This window comes from Corythoichthys intestinalis, chromosome 6 (genome assembly GCF_030265065.1).
Source record: "Corythoichthys intestinalis isolate RoL2023-P3 chromosome 6, ASM3026506v1, whole genome shotgun sequence".
Lineage (NCBI taxonomy): Eukaryota > Metazoa > Chordata > Actinopteri > Syngnathiformes > Syngnathidae > Corythoichthys > Corythoichthys intestinalis.
The window spans coordinates 54,821,223-54,842,976 of NC_080400.1; the positions used below are offsets into that span (position 1 = coordinate 54,821,223).

Sequence of the window (21,754 nt, forward strand, 5' to 3'; positions counted from 1 at the left end):
TGTCGAATTGCAGCAGTCCATCTCGCTCTCCTCTCCGGGTCTATCGGAATACGGTAGAATTTCAAGTCTCTCCGTCTATCTTCTCTGTTACCGCAACCAACCGCCAAACACGCCTTCACCATTTTGATTATTAATGTTAACGAGCAGAAAAACACGCCATAATAGGAGGAATTTACGTAGCGGTAATGCGTAAACACGATGAGCTAACGGACAATATGGCGCGGAGGCGTGGTTGTGACGTCATGTGAGTGGGGTCTGTAGACCCCACTCACCAACGTCACACAATAACTAGGGGTGGGAATCTCTGGCATGAAGCCGATTCGATATGTATGTAGATACACAGGTTACGATTCGATTAAAAAACGATACGTTTTTAAGGCCGACCGATTCGATACGATTCGATACAGTTTAAGAATGATACGGTTCGATACAGAGTGAAAACGATACGATAGTAAACATTTGTTGTGTGTGTTCGAACAGTATTTTAAACATATAAAAAAGACCACATTTCTAATAGCAAAATTAAACAACAAAATTTCATACCAATGTTATGTTTTATTTTTTTATGAAAAAAATAAAAATAAGGCTTACTATATGACCGTCATTTTGTTGGATGGGATTTATAATAAAATAAAACTCCAGTGACAGACAACAATAAAGTGCAGTAAATCAATTAGTGCATTTCCTGGTGTTTCGAACACAAGAGGTAAGCAATTTAAGTGCAAACTTTCAACGTAAACATCTTACCAACAAAAAATATTAATTGTATGCAGCAGCTCTAGAAAAAAAAGAATTAAACCCGCTATGTTATCATAAATAAATAATAAATTATGCTTTACCACTGGTATAATTGGGGGAATAAAAACATGGCATTTTAGACAGACAGGTCAATAATCATTACTTTTACCTTATACACAGCAGTATTTCACTTATGCCTGTGCTTCCACATTTTTTTTTATTCCTCATCACTGTCCATATCTTTTTTGAAGGGCAGATTTTTTTCTTGAGGAAGATAAACATTAACATGTGGATGAGTTTAAGTAGACTGCGTTTTGTGGGAAAAAAATCTCCAAAGGAGCGTGCTGCCCTTTCCACCATTGTAGTGGGTTATTTTTCCAGGGTTAAAAACTCACGATCCCTGTACCGCTCCTCACTTCACACTAGCTCTGTCTCATGCGAACAGATCTGGCTGCCTTCCTCACTTCAAAGTCCGACTTTTGTATTTCCTGGGTGCGTTGAAAATCAATCGCTGCACGTCGCTGGCGTCGGTGCTCAAACTGCCCATTGTTTTAGCATGTTGCTTCGTTGCCACTACCGTTTTCGTTTTGGGCTGTGAAGAAAAAGCTATGGAGCGTGCGTTACAGTGGTTTTATTAGCTCTCGCGTTGTGACACGCCCGTGACGATCGGGCAATGACGGCGACTAGTAGCGGTTCTGCCGAAATGCATGGGAAGTAGAGGCAACCATACCGTGAGTTGTGCTTGTCCATATTATAGCATGCGTGCTGTCTCAATCTAAGCGCGCTGTGTGGTGAATGACACAAGCGCAGCAAGTGAAGTAAAAGCTAAATTATCATTCCATTAAGCAATGCATTGAATTAGGCATTAGAAGTCGATTCTTGTGCTCGCGATAGCCGAATTATAGCTCTACTATCGGTTCGTTGAATATTTAATGGCAAATTACTGTCGAATAGTAACTTTACAATCGATACAGCTGTATCTCTCACCTGTAAAACCGGATATCCGGTCGTATCGGTTTATCGTTCTCAAGCTTAACAATAACGTGTCACTGTATTGTGCCGCCATATTGTCCATCATTGTCTGTCCGTATTCTCAATGGTCTCAATTTATCGTGCAATTTATAGTGCAATTCATGGAAGCCCCGGTACTTTCAGATGCTGTAAACTCATTGGATGTGTTGCATAAAAGGCGTTATGTGGAAAAGCTTCGGTCGATCCATTCGCCAGATCCATATTTGATGCCTAAATCGATATTTTTCGACCCGCAGCCTATTCCCACGAAACTTTGAAAAACTTTAAGAGCAGCACTCTAAGCAACATTACCCCGTGTGACCCTTTACTTCCAATTTTCTAAAATGGCGACAATCAAAAAAAAAAAAAAAAAAGTTGACTGCGATGGCCGACACTTCAAGGATAGGTGGATATTGGACTATTTCTTCAATAAAATACGCAACAACTGTGTCTGCCTCATTTGCAAAGAGACAGTCGCTGTTTTCAAAGAGTTCGATCTGACGCGATATTACCAAACAAGACACGCTGACATGTACGACAACATTACAGGGAAGATACGCAGCGAGAAATGAAAGCAACTTGAGGCTAGTTTAATTTCACAGCAGCAGTATTTCGCAAGAGCCCGAGTGTCAAAAGAGAACGCCACAAAGGCGAGATTGTTGAAAATATGAATTTGAAAAAATGATAATGAAGCAAATGTGACACACAGAAGGGGTTGCTAAAATTTGTTCTAATATATTTTTCTACGTAAATCAGCCAAGGTAGCCCCCCACATTTTTACCACACCAAATCTGGCCCCCTTTGCAAAAAGTTTGGACACCCCTGTTTAACTGATGATCCGTAGACGAGGCCAGCTTCTTTCACTTGTTACCAGCTAAATATTATTCAAAAAATAATGATGGTGGAAGAAATAAGCATCTTGAATTTGAAACTGTATGTTGTCGGCGATTAGCCTCGCAATGATCTTAATTGTGGTTGTCAGCCCAAAACCCTCTAAATATATATTAAATGCATCTTACCAGATATAACATGACTACTACATAATCTGTGGTGATCGTCTGGTGCCCAGTTTTCTCGTCGAATTGCAGCAGTCCATCTCGCTCCTCTCTCCGGGTCTCTCAGAATACGATAGAACTTCAAGTCTCTCCGTCTATCTTCTCTGTTACTGCAACCAACCGCCACACACGCCTTCACCATTTTGATTATTAATGTCAATGAGCAGAAAAACACGCCATAATAGGAGGAATTTACATAGCGGTAATGCGTAAACACGACGAGCTGATGGACAATATGGTGCGGAGGCGTGGTTGTGACGTCATGTGAGTGGGGTCTATAGAGAGTACAGCTATTATGTTTTTGTCTACCTCTTTGCATCTGATGGAAAAGTCATCTCATGTCATTCTTGCTCCTTTTTTGACTTGCCGCTTTTTTGGAGCACCTACTCATCGTTCCTCCCCTCTATTTCTTTTTCTCTGAAGGTAGCAGCACTGTGCCCGAGTTTTTCCGCATCATGACTCGCCAATTCACACCGCACGAGTGGCGCGTCATCCAGTCCGCCGGCTCTGAGCGGCAGCAGCTCGCCATGTTCTACCGCCACTGGGTAACCATGACAACCGTACAACCTTGTTGTCACATTGCATTGTTGCTGCGTCCTGCAAGGGCGCTTCAGTGTGCGTGTTTATTGGAAAGAAGCATAGTGTTGAGTTGACACTCCTTCTCTCTCGTTCTCACACACACGCACATTTACATGCATACGTGCACACAAATTGAACAGCAATGATGAACAAAGCTGTGAGATTGAGAGTATGGCACACAAACATCAGTCTCTGACATCATCATCATCACACATTTGACTAATGGCAGAGTTCAGTGGTTGCCATAGCAATTAGCCCTTTAATTCTGTTGTGACTCATTGATGATGGAACAGGGTAGATTGTGGTTCAACATACACACGTGTGTGCACACAGAATTTAATTCAGAAACAAATTGTCTTTTTGGTATATGTTGTTGTCATGTACGCCTGCATAATACACTGCAAATCACATCTTGTGCATTTAAATGTTCAGTTCCTCAAGGAGAAATTAATCTTTAACTTTATAATATGTAGTTTTAAAGAGAACCCACATACAGACATGCAAGAGATGTCAAAGTGTTGGAGTTGAAAAATTTAGCAATACTACGCAATTACTAACTAATACTGTACTACAATTTTCATTGTGCTGACTTGTATTTGTCATTCATCTTAAGGCCCTGAAGGAAAGCTTCATCAAGGCCATTGGCACAGGGCTGGGCTTCAATTTGCAAAGGCTTGAGTTTCATCTCTCCTCCGAAGCTCTTACACAAGGCCGTGTGCTCCGCCAGACCAGAATGCACCTGGATGAAGAGGATGAAGAGGACTGGCTATTTGAAGTGAGTAAGTGTCCAGTTGGAGGCACCATGTTGTTTTAAGAACTGGATTAAATTGAATATAAGATCTTTCATGCTTATTAATGTTTGAGTAACTTTTTAGGGTTTGCTTTGCTTGTTTGTTTTTTCACCCAATGAGCCACTGGAGCTGTATACGTCCTACATTTGGGACAAAATATCGTGTGGCGATAAGTGTCGCGATATATAGACTAGTTGCACTGCCACTTGATTTGAGCAATATAGCCCCTAAATATTTTTGACTGGATTGCATTACTGACCCAGTAACCTTATTACAAGTAGCCACCAGCCATTTTGTCATTGACAAACACTGCGCGTTCATGTTTTTGTAACCATTATCTGACTCTAAGAACACCAACTTAGATAATCCGGAGAAAAGCTTGAACAACGACTTTCCAAAAAAGTAGACAATTTAATATACAAGTTTCCTGAGCAAAATATGGGCAGCGCCATCTTGGAAAATATCTAGTCTCAACTTCCGGTTTAGAAAGAACAACATGTATTGCGGGTGAAGTAAGCAGTGTGTTGACAAAGTTAAAACTGCAAAATCAAGCCACAGGAACCCACAGAATCTCCAAAAATGGATTCAGCAAGACCTAGATGAGATTGTATGATTGTTCTTATCACTTTGTTGATCATTATTGGACAAAATTATAACAACCTGTCAACCTGTGTTGACGTGAGTTATAGATTGATACACCGGCCACTTGAGTGACCAAAATGAAGTGAAATTAAAAATTATATTTGCCGAATGCAGAAGAGGATGACGTCATCCCAATAAATCCTATAACATTATCAATAGGCCCGATAATTTATTGTATCTTGTTTTTGGCACTGTGTCGGTGGATTGGGATGTGTGTGTGTGTTTCCACTCCTGTTTTGAAGTATGCAAAGTTTTGTTACTGTTCTAGAGGCCGCATTTTTCCATCACCGGGTGATAAACCTTACTATGGGAATTAACAAACGTTTGCGTTTTATAGTGTTATGTTTTCAAGTTGTTGAGAGGCCTTTTGGTTATTGATAGGCTTGCTGTCCTAAACTTGCCTTGTTAAGAAAGTTGTTTCATGGGCCAAGACCACAAAAGTCTCCTCTCCTGTTGCACCAAAAGTTTTATCTGCTGAGAAAGCACAATACCTGTTGGATTTATGTCTGTTTTAGTTCAGTGCTCATTGTTCAGGGGAACACATCGTCAATGACATGGACTGATTGTGATTGACTCGAATTATATTTGAAAAACTAAATATGGGCACTTAATTTGAAGTGAAAACTGTTCTTGTCTTTGTTTTGTTCATTATAATTATGTTCATGTCATCATGAAAATTCTGGTTAGGTCAGAGGCAAATCTATGCTGAATACACCACTATTACTTTTGACCTACAGGTGTTCAAAAATTCATGTGAATATACAGTGGTACCTCGACATACGATTGCTTCGACACACGATCTTTTCGACATCCGACGTAAAATTTGACTCGCCATTTGTTTCTACTTCCGACGACATGCTCGAACTACGACGACATGACAGCACCGCAAACGGACGCATGGCTGACTTTCTTGTGACAGAAATCAACACAGGTTTTGAAAAGGTTGGTACAGGTGGTGAAACAAGGAAAAAGGTGACGCTTACCTTCTAAATGAAGATGCAAATTATAGAGAAATATAAGCGTGGGGTGCGCATCCGTGAACTGGCTCAACAATACATCTCCACAGTCCTCCGACGACCACCGTTCACCAGTCTTTATAAGTTAAGTTGACAATTATTATTGTGGTTTACATCGTCAAAGAAATCGCCGGCTTTGTCAGGTTTTTATAATTTATTTCAGAACTTACCCAACACAAAACGGCTGCTGCCTGCCGCAATTGACTCATATACTCATATATATATATACTCAGGAAAACATTGAAAGCGAAAGTAAACTCAAACACAGGAATTATTATTATATTATTCCAATTTTTTATTTATCATTAATGTGTTTTGCTATGTGTAATTGCCATTTGTAATAGTAATAGCAGTATTTATTAAGGATTTAGTGAAGGTTTTTGGGCTGTGGAACAAATTAATGGAATTATAATGTATTCCTATGGGAAAATCCTGCTCGACATACAACCATTTCGACTTACAAACATGGTCCTGGAATGAATTAACTTCGTATGAAGAGGTACCACTGTACATTTAAAAATTATATGTCTATATTATCGGTTATCGTATCGGTGTTGGCCTTGAAGAGCAGGAAGTTATTGATATCGGTTTCAAAAAATGGATATCGTGCACCCCTAGTCTGAGCTTTAATTTTACGGCATGTTGATGACCAGTAAACATCTGTGAAAGGAACTGGTGTCTCATATGCCATAAACACACACGCACAAATGTATGCACGCACGCGGCGATATAACGCAGCCGTGAAAATTGCATATCGCAACAGGCTTAACAACTTCAATAAAACATGTCGTCAGTTAGTCAGATGGGCTTACGTTCTACCAGCTTCTTATCTCCAGTCGTCTTCCAAAATTACAACTGGGTGACGGCGCGTGAGGTGTTTATTCACAGCCAACGTGCAACCAATTTTGGCATTAAAGAGACAGGACAAAACCGTGTACCCTCCTTAATTTCATTGAAATTTGGCCACTCTGGTGCACTTTTTTGGTTTTGTGCCGCTTTCCCCGCTTGCATACTGAGCGTCCAACATTCTCAACTTTCCCCGCATATATTTTTTTAACCCTTCATTAACTGTCAACAGGAGGTTGTGCTAGTCAACGCATTTACGTCATCGATGACGTCAACTAGTCAGGACAACTCTATATTAGTCGATTACTTAAATAATCGATAGCTGCAGCCCTGGTTTTTATCACTTATTCATTTCCTGCATTAAGGGCCCACACAAACATTCTCATGCACTTATATTGTCGATGTATTTCATTGTTGGTTACACTATGGTTTTAATATCTTTGTTTTGTACTAAAACAATAGAGGCAGGCCTTTGTACGATTTTTTAGCATGTTAGCAAAAATACAGTTATCTTTCTTATGATATCATGAGGCACCCTGAAGTTCCCACCCCTACTCATGAGGTCAAGAGGATCAATTCTCGCTTATAATGTGTAAGCAGAAGAACTACTTCCACCCACTTTATGATAATTGACAAAGTCATAGCAGCTCAATCAAAGGTCATTCAAAAGGACTTTCAAAACTAAACTAAAAGTATCGCATAACAAATAGGGCTTATCTGATTGCCACAAGTTTGCAACTCTGTTGCAATTGACTGCGGAAAGCCGGCGACCTTTTTGCATGTGCACCTCAGCATCCACAGACCCCTCTCCATTAGATTACATGGCATACTACTTCGTTGCTGAGGTTCTGTTGTATCCAAAGGTAACCTTTTCTTATGATAAAACTGACAGTTGATCGTGGAATATTTTGACGCGAGGTAATTTCACACCTGGATTTGTTGCACAGGTGGCATCCTGTGACAGTTCCATGCTGGAATTCACTAAGGTCCTGAAATCAACCTATTCTTTTACAAATGTTTGTCAAAACAGTCTGCATGCCCTAGGTGCTTTAGAATACCTTATTCTGATTATTTGTATGGATTAGCAAATACCTTTGGTAACATAGTGTAGCTTGACTATTTTATAGTTCAGGTTGATATTTTGAAAAACAGCAAGTGGTTAAACTAAGAAGAGTTGATTTGTTCTGTCTGTCTGCCAGGAAAGAATCTGACCTGTCACTTAGAAATTGCTGCAATATACAGACTACAGCATGAGCAAAATGTTATAAACACCTGCTTTAGACACATTGGCACCGTGTTCTCCAGATTCATCTCTGTGCCTATTTATTTCACACAGTTTCCTACTTTTCATTAGAAAATAACAATAGCCACCACTGTTCAGTGATTGAGAGTAAAGTCTGATTGTAGAGGAGGAGCAACCGTTGACATGCAGAAAAATGCTTGAAATGAATGAGTGAAAAGGCAAACATAACACCTGCAGCTGAGTGGGTTTCTTAATGGACGTATCCACTCTTTGATTCCCAGGTGGTCTCAAACAGCTGAGATTGAGAAACAGTCCACGGGGATGAAAAGAGCTCGTTCAAAGCGTCACTTTTGATTGTTCTTCTCTCTTTTTTTGTGTATTCTGTGTCCTCAAATTCGTTTTTTTTCTCGTCATCTGCCTTCACCGACCTTTGATGTCTTCTCACCAATATTTCCTTCTCTTATGTTATCTTTTGCCCTACTCTCACTTCTCGCCTACACTGGCAGAGAAATTAACATGTGACTGCTAAAAGGTTACGAGCGATCTAAAAAGAGCAGCGTGTCTCTTTCCTCACCTCGTTTCCCTTTAGCACAACCTGAGGCCTAATGCACTTCTAGTGTCAAGGTTTTCTCGCGAGGGAGTTGAGGCTCCTTCACATTGTTCCATAATAGTGGTTTGACCCTTTTTGAACCATACTTTTTTGTGCAAAGTAATTAGCTACCACGAGTGTCAAAGTAATTAGCTACCACTAGTGTCTTGATTTTTTTCAAATAATATTCATTAAGAAAAAGAATTCTTTAAACCAGTGGTTCTTAACCTGGGTCGGATCGAAGCCGAGGGGTTCGGTAAGTAAGTTTTAAGGGATTTGACAAAGGTTAAGACACAAAGACACACTATTTTCGGATGCTTACTATAGCAAAAGTGTCAAAAAGGCTTTATTTTATTTCTTTGAACTGCTAGCCCTCTATCTAATGAGAGAAGAAACTGGTTTGCTCAGTGGAAGGTTGACTTAGACTTGGTATTAGAAAGTATAACAGACCTACAGGCAACATGGACTGCGCAGATTAAAAAAAAAAAAAAAAACATTGGCGTCACATTAGACCATGAAAATAGTATGAGATGCAACAATAACATCAGAATGTAGTCATGAAAACAAAAAAAGGAACATTGTGAGATGAAGAGTTTTATTTCATTTCCCAATGTGAAAATCAACAGCAAATGCCCAAATTATTTGGAATAAATTTGAAATTTGAACAGGAATTCACTTAGAATCGATTAATCTATCAATTAGTTATAATAAACGAGTGATTGGATTAGGAACATTTAATGCAGAATAAATTCTAGGAGATGTAAAACAAAGGCTTGCTAAGATTGCACTTTGAAATGAGTATTAAATGCAAATACAAAATGAAATTCCCAAATGTTTTTTCTTAAAGCTGCTCTTTCATTTCACAAGAGCAATAACTGCATGTAAAAATAAATTAAAATACTTGAACTTAGCCTAAAACGGTATAAAAATTTTAATAAAAGAGGATCGAAATACAACAAAAGATTGGCTACCTTGCATAGCAACATTCCGCTAGCTTATATGCTATAAAATGCTAGCCTTTTTTTTTTTTTTTTTACAATGCTCTTAAGAAATCATTCAAACACATATTTCCTCAAAAAACTGCTAAATATCTCTAAATTACAAATGCATAAACAATCATATTAGGTCAAACAAAAACTTACAACCTTATGTTGGTCATAACAAAGAGCAGCTGGATCCTGCCATGTTAGATGAGTTATGTCATATTCACTGTTGCCACTAGAGGGCTGTGTATCCACCCGAATCAATAAAACTAAATACAAACACCTTCAAAACAAACCATTACAACGCCACTCTAATTAAACGAATCCTCGAAGCGCCTTAATTTGAAACTTTTTTTTTTTCTCATCGAACCACTTGAGTTAATCAATTAATCGTTCTAACACTACTTAGATATTAGCTTGCTAGCTTAAGAAGCTTAAGGTTAAGAACCACTACTTACATAAATGATGTTGGCCAGCATTTGACCTCATCCATGCATCCATCATCTACTGCTTAATCCAGGATCGGGTCGCGGGGGCAGCATCTTTAACAGGGAAGCCCAGACTTCCCTCTCCCCAGCCACTTCAACCAGCTCCTCCGGCGGCATCCCAAGGCAATCCTAGGCCAGCCGAGATACTTAGTCTCTCCAGCGTGTCCCGGGCACACCTCTCCGGGGAGGCGTCCAGGAAGCATCTGAAGTAGATGCCCAAACCACCTTAACTGGCTGCGAAAGAGTAGCGGTTCGACGCCGAGTCCCTCCCGGATGACCAAGCTTCTCACCCTATCTCTAAGGGAGAGCCCAGACACACTGCGGAGGAAACTCATTTTAGCCGCTTGTATCTGGGATCTGGTTCTTTTGGTCACGACCCACAGCTCGTGACCATGGGTGAGGGAAGGAATGTAGATCAACTGGTAAATCGAGAGCTTCGTCTTTTGGCTCAGCTCTTTCTTCACCATTACGGACCAGTGCAGAGTCCGCATTACTGCAGATGCTGCACCGATCCGCCTGTCAATCTCCTGCTCCCTCCTACCGTTACTCGTGAACAAGACCCCAAGATTCTTGAACTCTTCCACTTGGGGCAGGATCTCATCCCCGACCCAGAGAGGGCACGCCACCCTTTTCCGACTGAGGACCATGGTCTCGGATTTGGAGGTGCTGATTTTCATCCCAACCGCTTCACACCCGACTGCGAACCGATCCTGTGTGAGTTGGAGGTCACGGCTTGATGAAGCCAACAGCAGCACATCATCTGCAAGATGCAAAGCTGAGGCCACCAAACCAGACCCCCTCAACGCTTCGGCTGCGCCTAGAAATTTTGTCAATAAAAATTAAGACCAGAATCGGTGACAAAGGGCAGCCTTGAGGGAGTCCAACCCTCACTAGGAACGAATTCGACTTACTAGAATCGGTGACAAAGGGCAGCCTTGGGGGAGTGCAACCCTCACTAGGAACGAATTCGACTTAATGCCGGCAATGCGGACCAAACTCTTGCACCGGTCGTACAGGGACCGAACAGCCCTTACCAAGGGGCTCAGTACCCCGTACTCCCAGCGCACTCCCCACAGGACTCCTCGAGGCACACGGTCGAACGCCTTCTCCAGATCCACTAAACAAATGTAGACAAGTTGGGCAAACTCCCATGCACCTTTGAGGACTCTGCCAAGGGTGTAGAGCTGTTCCACGGCCGGGACGAAAACCACACTGCTCCTCCTGGATCTGAGATCCGATTTTCCCGACGGACCCTCCTCTCCAGCACCCTTAAAAAGACTTTACCAGGGAGGCTGAGGAATGTGATCCCTCTATAACTGGAACACACCCGGGGGACCACCACCCCGGTCTGCCAATCCAGAGGCACTGTCCCCAATGTCCATGCTATGTTGTAGAGGCCTGTCAGCCACGACAGCCCCACAACATCCTGAGCCTTTAGGAACTCTGGGCGGATCTCATTGACCCCCGTGGCCTTGCCACCGAGGAGCTGCATTTGACCTTTGATTAGCAAAAATAAATGTATTATTCAAAATATCAAAAAGATACATTTGAGACAGGCCTATAACTGTCAGTTCAAGAATGGTACATTTCAAGTCTGCAAAAAAGCAGATTTATTGGATTGAAAGAAAAGTACCATGATTTCCAGATTATGATGTAAATCACACTTTTACTTGTTTTTTTTAATTGTTTGGCTAGGCCTACAAAATATACCCTGGTGCAACTACATTGTGTTTGTTTTTTCACACCGGCAGGTACAGGCTGCTTAATTGTGTTCTCTACTTGTAGAGCTGGCAGAGTTTTTCAACAGTGAGATTTGAAGTGACATTGAGGGTTTGAGAAAGCAGTTATATGTTATTTAGTCTACAGATATATGAATAGCTGCTATTACTGTAATATATGTAATATATTACTGTAATACATAACGTTTGTTCTTGGTCTCTGATAAATTAAAATTTACCCCTCCCCAAATGTGACTCATACTCCCAGTGATGAACGTGATGGAGTCGGATAGCCAAGCTCTAACCTTGTCGAAACGGCTGAAATTAATGAGTGGACTGGGCACGGACTTCATGTAGCAATCATTATGTCGCGTTATTTGGTGTATCTGTGTGATTTCTCTGAAAGCTTTCATGATGGTAAAGCACTCTGCATAAAGTATAATCCAACAGCGAAGCCTATATGTATGACAGTTTAATGGCCACAGCTAATTTTCTGTATGTGTTTGTTTTATTTTGCCATCATAAAATCTTAAATGTTTCATTGGCATCAGAGCAATACAGCTTTAATCTGGTTGTGTCTGTGTAGGGGGTGCATGTATTTAAAAATGTTCTGGGGGAAAAAAACTGAAACCTTGACGTAAACACTTGTGTTGAATAATTATGTCACAGCAGCCATTACCAATAAATTGAAGTGTACTGTTAAAGCTGCAATTCATTTGTGTTAGAATGACATGTTTGCACAGTTGACATATTGATTTTTATAATGTTGTACATTTTTCAAGTCATACAAGCTGTTGTAAATGTTCACACTAGAATTCTTATTGTTTACAAGATTTTTTTTAATACTTAATGTTTAGACTGCATGTGCAATTGTTAAATTGAAAGCTGGTAAATAAATTTAACGAGAAACGGTTGATTTGTATTCCATGCATTGATTCAAATTTTCAAATTATATAACAGTCCGCTTGGGCAAATTTATCGTCATTTATCGTTATCGTGGTAAATCTGCTCAATTTATCGTGATACGTACTTAAGGCCGTATCGCCCAGCCCTAGTGTGGAGGACGATAGAAATCAATAGTCTTCATCTTATTACATAAAAAAAATTCTTATGTGTGCTTGCAGGAGTGTTTACTTGACGCCGATCATCATGTTGCGGTAGCACTGAGTGCAATGAAGAAGCTAAACTGTACAGTAAGTGCATGATATACTATGTACTGCCTGTATTGTTGGAAATCAATATATTTGCAGGTGGTCATAATTGTTCTGACTCCATTTCAGAATCCTACCTCATCTCTTCCTCCACCCACTGCTTTCACACTGCTGTCGTTCAATGACCTCATCGCGTCAGCTTCACCTCTGACAGAAGAAGACCCGGACTACTGGGAAAGCTTCAAAGTGAAACAGAAGCACCTTTTAGACAAAAGGGACTCACAACCAGTGTTGTCACAGATTACTTGAAAAAGTAATTTAATTATTTTGCGGCGTAATCAGTAATCTAGTTACTTTACTAATTACTTTATTATCAATGTAGCTAAGTTACTTTAGAAGTAATTTATCAGTTAGTTTTTACCAATTTTTCTCCCTTTACTGCCTCACCATACGAATGACAACAGAAATGTAATCGCAAGTAATTGAATTTTTCACATAAGGCTGACCGTAATTTCCAGAATAAAACATGCGCTTTTTTTTTCCCAAAATGCACTTGTAAAATCATGGTTGCGCGTTATACACAGGTACAGGGACGGCGACAAGAGATTCCTCATGATTCATGTTCCAGCGTCAGCATGGACTAGCACAATATTACCTGATCCAAACAACAGTGATATAATAATCAATTTTCATGTTGTAAATAATTGTTTTTCATGATGATATTTTTCCACATCTAATAAAATGGTTTTGTTGTACTATTCGTCTATTACCGGTATTTACCATTACATTTTTCTTGTCGCAACATGCCCATTAGTTCCGCAGGTGAATTATGTTAAAACTCACTACAACCGCATACTTCATAAAAGTTCGAGACATGATACTCATATTTATTGGTGCTAAAATTAGGGTGCGTTTTATACACGAGTACTAGAATTTTCCCTAGATTTTATTGGTAAATTTCAGGTGCGCGTTATATTTAGGTAATTACGGTAATCTGAGTTAGCGGGAGTTTTAATTAGTCGATGGAGTTGATTTCAACCACCATTGACTTGTGCTGGCTTAGCCACTCCGGAGCCCTGAAACTAACAAATAACTGAAAAAGTGCACGGAATTTGTTCAAATCAGCTCCCAACGACTAATTAAACTCCCGCTAACTCGAAAATTAAGCTTAATGTAAAAAATTCCTAACTTCCCGTTCCAAATAAATACCTAGCTGTGAAGATGTTGTTCAATAAAAGTTGTAAAGCAATATAACAAACAACAAAAATGAATGAAAAGAACAAGAATCCTTTAAATTCATAATGGTTTCAAATTATTTTTCGAACAGGTCATGTGAGTAGCACCTGAGAGATGGTCCTTTGCTTTGCTTAGCCAAAACTATAGCTGCGGAGGCAAGATGGATATTTAGAATTTCTTTAAACTCAAGCTTTCAAAAGCTTCAACAACTAAGCTTGAACCGAGGATTGAACACTAACAGTGTCAAGATGTATAGACTCAGGGACGGCCCAGCATATACGCAGACTTTGCAGCTGCTTAAGGCCCCTAACGTCTAGGGGGCCTCCAATCTGGCGATTGTTTAATTTATATTCTATTTTGTTTACTACAGTTTGCTTTATTTGACTTTTGTGAGTTTTGATACTTGATTACAAGCTTTAAAAAATTAATTTCTTCCTTCTTTCCTCTTTTAGAAAAAGGTTTGGCGCTATCTACTTTAAGTACTGACAATCATTTGGGGTGAGAAGTTTGAAGGTATGCAGTGCAACAAAATCTGATTAATATACAAAATATGGACGTATGGGTTGGATTGCATGTATGGGTTTCACAGAAATGATGGGCCAAAAATATGGGCCCCTTTGCATTATTTTGCTTAGGGCCCCCAAATGGCCTTGGCCTGTATAGACTGTATATACAGTACAGGTCAAGGCCAGGTTTGGACACAACTCATTCAATGCAATACAAATTATGGCCCAGACTCCCAACACTAAGCTCCCGACCCCAAACCCCCCTCACCCCAATACACGCACACACAAGTCAATCTCCGCCTCTGGTTACAAACTGTGACAATAAAATGTACGTAAAGGCTGGTTACAAACTGTAGAAGTGCTCTCATTACGTGTAGGCTGTGCTTAGAGTTGTATACCGCTGTGCTATAATTCCAAGTGGTTCCTTGAATTGGGTGTTTTTAGCGATCGAGTCTTTTTGAGCCAGCGCAAAGTTTGCAACCTACGGATATATTACTGGACAAAAATGTGAAGTAATGGCTGTATTTCCAGTGAGCAAATGCAGCCGTTTGTAGTATCTCCTCTGCCTCATTCATTGCGTCCTGACGAGGAAGCAAGGGTATGTTGTTTTGGCCGCAACTCTCAGCGCTCACACAGTATGGTAAAACACGTAACCAGTTTTTTTTGTCCGACGATTAGAAAACATGACGTGTGATGTCACTCCCCAAAAACATTTTCTATTCGAAATGCCCTTCGTACATGACTACAGTATTGTTCATTCGACATACATTATCAGGCAATAACAAAATATTAATGCACAGGCACTAAGGAAACTAACTTTAATCAGATTACTGGTTTGGAAAAAGGAACGCGTTACTGACAACACTGCCCAGTGCCCACAACATGGTTAGGGTTGCCAACTGTCCCTTGAAAAACAGAATCATCTGGTATTCAGAAACAAAAGTATGCGTCCTTTATTGAGCTTTCAAGGGATTCACTTTAATTCATATTATCAAACTCAAAAATAGTAAATTTTTTTAACTAAAAAACAAATACTGGAATAGTGCTTCACAAGAATATGCACTGAAACGCATTCACCCGCCTATCCTGCTTTTTGAACAATGAGCTGACGGAAAAATGACAATACAAAATCCCACTCATCTCATTGGTCGAGGTACTGTCACGAACAGAAGACAACATATGGGAGATAAAAGGGCTGAGTGAAGCAAGAGTAAAAAGCCATTTTCAAAATGATAATTTGTTTTCTTGTTCTCTGTTTACTCCATTTCCACTTATTGTATTATATTTTTTAGGGATGTCCCCTTTCTCGTGATCGGAAATCGGGCCGATCGCGGCATTTTTCAGAGGATCAGAATCGAGTGAAAAGGATCGGGCTTTTAATATATATATTTTTAAGGGATAAAATGTAACAAAATAATCTTGGAACACAATGGCATTGCCAGAAAACAAACCAAAATATATACGTTTTAAGCTACACAACACTCCTGGAAGAAGTGGAAGTACTATAAATAGTACAGTATTGTAACATGTTTGAAACTTTTGTTCAAATTTGAAAAAATAAATAAAAATTCCGTATTGGATCGGCACTTGGTATCAGCAGATTTTCAAAATCACGTGACTCGGACTCCGGTGCAAAAATATGCGATTGGAACATAGCTAATATTTTTGTGTTCTGTCAAATTCATTATATTTGGAGTGATCATTTGTGAAAATGTTATTGCTGGGGGGACTTTGAACGCACCTAAAAATTGTAAAAAAATAAATAAATAACTTTACCTCAGAGTTTGTACTTTTTAAAACAAGTATTTAAAAACACATACATAAAGGCTCAGGACCTTAAGTGTTAAATTATACAATCTTAAATTTAGCAGGACAGATTTAACTCTAGTATATTTTGTAGGAAAAATACATTGCTGAGAATTATTGTTTTTCCATGTGCATATATAACTCAAATATGTACCTATTTAGTTTTGAGTAATATTAGAATATTACAGTTATTAAAAAAAAAAAAAAACTTTTCACGTACAAAAAAAATAATTAAAGGGTGACTGTTATCAGGCCAGCCAGCTCTACCAATGAAGTATCCCTTATCCATGCATTCATCAGGTGTAGATCGGTCCTTGAGTATCCCAGATTCCCCCCGCATCTCACTTTTATATTGCAATACATTAGTTTAAGTCTAGTGGTGGTCCAGTGTCCCTGTTTTTTTAATAAAGGGACTTGCACTACTTTAAAGCAGTAATGTGAAGTAAGGTTGGCCAACCATGTTTTTGAATAATATCAATGGCTAAACAGTTATAAGCATATTTTCGTTCTTTTTTTTAACGCAACCCTTCCAGATTCTTTGTTTAACCCATAGCAGCGTCCTTGACAACAAAAATGCTTTTCTTCGGCTCTCTTCGGAAATCTTCAGAAATAACGTCACACCTAGAAGCGCGAGGGAAGTCCGCCATAGAACAGTATTGTTTGTTGCATTGTTTCTCTGTAAGATGCGACGGCGGTGTGTGGTGATGTTTTGTTCTCACTCTAACGAAAAGTTGTTTGAGTGGCCAAAGGATAGCAGGGCACGTAAATGGACATCTTTCGTTCTCACGAAGCGAATGAATTTTACGCCATCATCGAGTAGTGTTCTCTGCTACAAACACTTTGAAGATGCCTGCTTCCTTAACCGGTCTGCTTATGATCAAGGATTTGCCAAAAAGTAAGTGTGATTTTTGGATAGATGACTGATGACTTTGTCAAAGCAGAGCTGCCAACTGTTGTGGAATGAACAATATAAGCTAGCGACGTTAGCCGAAAGTTAACTTGTGGCAATCCCCGATCATAGTTGTTGTTGCGTTTGCTAGGTTAAGCGTGTTTAAATTGTGCGTCATCTACGATCTTGTCCGAAAGGGTTAATCCACTGTCAATCGGGAAAGGGGTGTGGATGTGCATATAATCGGGTCGGCGTCGCGGTAATTCACGGTCACGTTGCAGTAAGAGACACACACCGCCGGTGAGTTTGTGCACATTTTTTTGTATTTGTATTATGTATTTCCACCTTCAAGCTTCAAGCATTGCATTGCATTTGTGCGGTTCAGCGTTTCTTTCACGGTGATCGCTTGATAGCCTTCTAGTTTGTGTTTTACGTACCAGAGCCGCTGACAGGTGACAAAAACATGCGTCTTGCTTTTAACGTCTGGCAGCGAATCAGCGAGCGCGCAGGTCACGCAGTGAATCATGGGAAATGTAGTCTCGGGAGAACACTGAAGTGGTGCTTTGTAATCTGTTCGCTTGTGTGAAAAAACTACTTTTCCTCACGCCATTAGACGCCACTTCCTGCCGAAAGCTCCGAACTGTAGTAGGAGGCGAGGAGGGGATCAGCGATAAGCAAAACTTTGCGGTCGAATGTGGCGGCAGTCCGCTATTATTTTGTTTTCTTATTGTTGCCACAATAAAGTGGAGAAAGCCATCAACGACTCATCTCCGTCTTTCCCCCCAAGGGTTTTATATTATTTTATATACACAAGAGCTGCCGGATCTGCCAAATTGAACATGAAGTCTGATTATTATTTTTTTTTAACAATGTCACCAGACGAATTCCAACATAAAAGTAATGTCCATGTCAGAGTCACTGTCGTCACTGTAGTGTGCCATAGTGTTTTAATTATTTGGTGTGATTTGGGGAAAACTTCCACAAAGAATAGTCAACAAAAAAGATAACAATAGTAATCCAAATCTGTGTTTTTTCACTCACTCGCAGATCCAGGAATTAGACCGATCGCATGGCAACTTTGCAGCCGCGATCAGGCCGTCGAATCCACAAAATAGACTGATCCGAAAAGCTGCTGTGGGAAAGTCGAATCCAGAAAATGAATAGACAGATCCGAAACCAATATTGCAGCCGCGATGAAATAGACGGATCCCATACTTGACTAAGGATCCTGGAAAAATGTTCGTGCGCCAGTTGTAACGCGTGGTAGGTAGGATACGTGCATATAGGGACTAAAAAGGGGAGAAGCTTCCACATATGCACATTTATTCACAAAAAATAATAATTCCACCTTGACCACTCACATCACTCCCCTTGTTTCAATTTGACTGGAAATTGCACCCAAAAGCAGCACATCGTGGCACTTTACTTTGCGAGTTTAGGCAGCAATACGCAATTGTTGTATACGCTACACATTTCGAAAGACCCCCTTCACGTCATCACTGCGAGCCCGCAAAACATTGCGCCAACTATCGGTCAAAATGTGTTCTAAATATTATAAAATATTGCCATTGATTTAACATTTTATGTGTTTCTAACAATATATTTTAGTACAAGAGAACAATAGTGGTTTATTAGAGCCTACATGTATTTAAGGTAGAGGATCCCTTTAAGAAAATACTTAAATGTTGTTGTATTGAATAAGGACTGTTTAAATACGCTACGTGACAAATGTGGTCAACTGCTTCAGAGCTAACACAAAGAAACACAATGGTTAAAAGTAGGGTTGTTCCGATCATGTTTTTTTGCTCCCGATCTGATCCCGATCGTTTTAGTTTGAGTATCTGCCGATCCTGATATTTCCCGATCCGATTGCTTTTTTTTTGCTCCCGATTCAATTCCAATCATTCCCGATAATTTTTCCCGATCATATACATTTTGGCAATGCATTAAGAAAAAAATGAATAAAACTCGGACGAATATATACATTCAACATACAGTACATAAGTACTGTATTTGTTTATTATGACAATAAATCCTCAAGATGGCATTTACATTATTAACATTCTTTCTGTGAGAGGGATCCACGGATAGAAAGACTTGTAATTCTTAAAGGCCAGATGTGACTTTGTATATTGTGACTAAATATTGCCATCTAGTGGATTTTTATGAGCTTCCAGTAAATGATAATTCAGGCATTTAACTTCTGCCCAAATGCATGATGGGAAGTGCACCCATGATATATCTTCTCTGCGTTGGGGACGAACTTAAGGTGTAAAGACAAAGATCAAGTGCTATCTTGCTTCCCCACATTGTTTCCCATGAAGGTAGAAATGCGCTAAAGGAGTTTAACACCATTTATTTCTAATCGTAGGGAGAGGGATTGTAAGGCTTTAGCCAATTAAAAAAAGGCTCCAAAGGCTGCCAAAATTCACCCTACTCGTTTTACGCTGCCTTTTATCTCTCTATTTAGGTAAACTGGCGCCATTACAGATTGAGCGTGACAATGTGAGAGTGGGTCGTGCAGCGCATGCATTAACTTCATTAAATATTTTAACATGACACATTTTCTTTTTTAAATTAACTACCGCCGCTATCGGGATAAATTTGATAACCCTACCTTAAGCCTAAACTAAAGACTCTGGATGAGTGTAACATATTATGTTTGTAACCTTAAATACAATTAGAAAACGATTTAATTAAAAAATATACTGTATATATATTAAAAAAAGGCATGGCCGATATTTTTTTGCCGATTCCGATACTTTGAAAATCACGTGATCGGACCCAATCGATCGGCAAGTATGCCAAGGTAATACATCCAAAAAGTATTTTTGAGGCAATGAAAAGGTTCTAAAAAACTAAATAAAAATAAAATTCGTAAGTACTTGCCGCCTCTAACCGATATGTGCATACGTGCGAATGCTTAAGTAAGCGTGCTGAACATTGTGTAGGACGTTTTGCCGCGTAGTAAGGAATGGCCGAACACCGGTCCACTCCATACTACAGTGCAAAATTGAAAGCACTGCAATTACCAAAAAGTGCAGATTGGTACATAGTGTGCTTCCTCCAGCTGTCTGATTGGTTGGCTTCATGACACATTAGTAGCATGTGCTGAATTGAGCGCGCAGAGGAAAAAAAAACGACGAGCGCAGAAATGAGAAATTGAGGAAGGACTGGAGGTGTGCTCAAAATCCCTTATTGCTCGCATATAACGCTATTGGCAGAGAGGGTGGGAGGGTCTCTACCGTAAAGCCCCTAAATAACAGGGCACGTAACTGAAAATATCCTAATTTCAGGTAAAAAGACGCATTTTTTGCTTTATTTTGCCATGCGTGGGCATGTCACTGATTAACCCTTCGCGTGCCAGTGCTGACACGCATGTCATAAGTTGCCGACTCCTGTCATAGACACTTGATAATAAGGCATTTTTGGTTACTTTCATAGGAAGGATCAAATTACCGTAATTTTCGGACTATAGGTCGCAGTTCTTTTTCATAGTTTGGCTGGGGCTGCGACTTATACTCAGGAGCAACTTATGTGTGAAATTATTAATCCATTATGATATCATTTCACATGTTATTTTGTTGTTTTGGAGTGACACTGATGGTTTGGTAAACTTGTTAGTGTAACCCTTACTTTCCGTTGCTGTGAGGCTGTGGGTCAATCGGGTTACAGTTTAATTGTTGTGGTGCCTTTACTCCGTCTCCTCTACTAAAATAATGACCGACACGGCAGGACAGTCTTAACTCTGCGTCTTTATTCTCGCAGCGCGGCGCCAGGAACTCCCTGTGTTACACTTAACATGTCCTCTAACAACACAACCTAGGAGGAACAAATATTCAACTAGGAACAAAAATTATGCAACATAAAATATTAAATATAAATGAACGAAGCATCACATTCGAAAATATTAATGAATAATAAAATAAATGATACCTTATATAATTAAAATAAATTGGAAATGAGCCAAAACACCAATAATGAAATTATAATAATACTGCACAATTCCTGCTTACACTCTTCCGCTGCTACAAAAGAAATGCCCTCATTTCACTTACATCATACAGTAATAAAATAAAATATGCAGCATATGTGTGTACACTGATTTTTTTTTTTTTTTTTTTTTTTAAACAGTGAAACAATGTAAACTTTTAGTAACAGTACAATAAGAACAATAAACGCACCGTATAACCAAACTATTCCCAAATATGGCATCAAGAAACAAAATCCCTCAGCCATTGTGGCTGACGAATCCTGCGGCCTGCCCGAGACACAACAGGTTGAGCCACAGGTGAAGTTGGAAGGGAAACACTATGCCCAGAAACAGGGGAACCTGAAGGAGAATGGGGAGATGGAGAATTTAAAGGAGTAATCTCCACAGTAGGTGTTGACTCTACTGGCCAACTTTGAGGAGGCACATGTGGTGGAGTAGGTGGACTGAAAGGTAAGGCCCCTGACAAGGCAGAA

At 39.8% G+C, this 21,754-nt stretch overlaps 1 protein-coding gene across 6 annotated transcripts in view; it reads left to right on the forward strand.

Annotated features, from left to right (window-relative positions):
• Window positions 1-13,678, forward strand: part of aasdhppt (aminoadipate-semialdehyde dehydrogenase-phosphopantetheinyl transferase) — a 58,058-nt gene extending 44,380 nt beyond the window's left edge. For 2 of the 6 annotated variants that reach the window (XM_057838510.1, XM_057838509.1), the window contains exons 7-10: window positions 3,228-3,349; window positions 3,997-4,158; window positions 12,824-12,892; window positions 12,980-13,678. In XM_057838510.1, coding sequence (XP_057694493.1) covers window positions 3,228-3,349; window positions 3,997-4,158; window positions 12,824-12,892; window positions 12,980-13,159 — 533 coding nt within the window. In that variant the 3' untranslated portion in view covers window positions 13,160-13,678. Of the gene's footprint in view, window positions 1-3,227; window positions 3,350-3,996; window positions 4,163-12,823; window positions 12,893-12,979 lie in introns of all 6 variants that reach the window. The other 4 variants (XM_057838511.1, XM_057838512.1, XR_009063442.1 and 1 more) reach the window with 3 other exon arrangements.
• The last annotated feature ends 8,076 nt before the right edge of the window (window positions 13,679-21,754 follow it).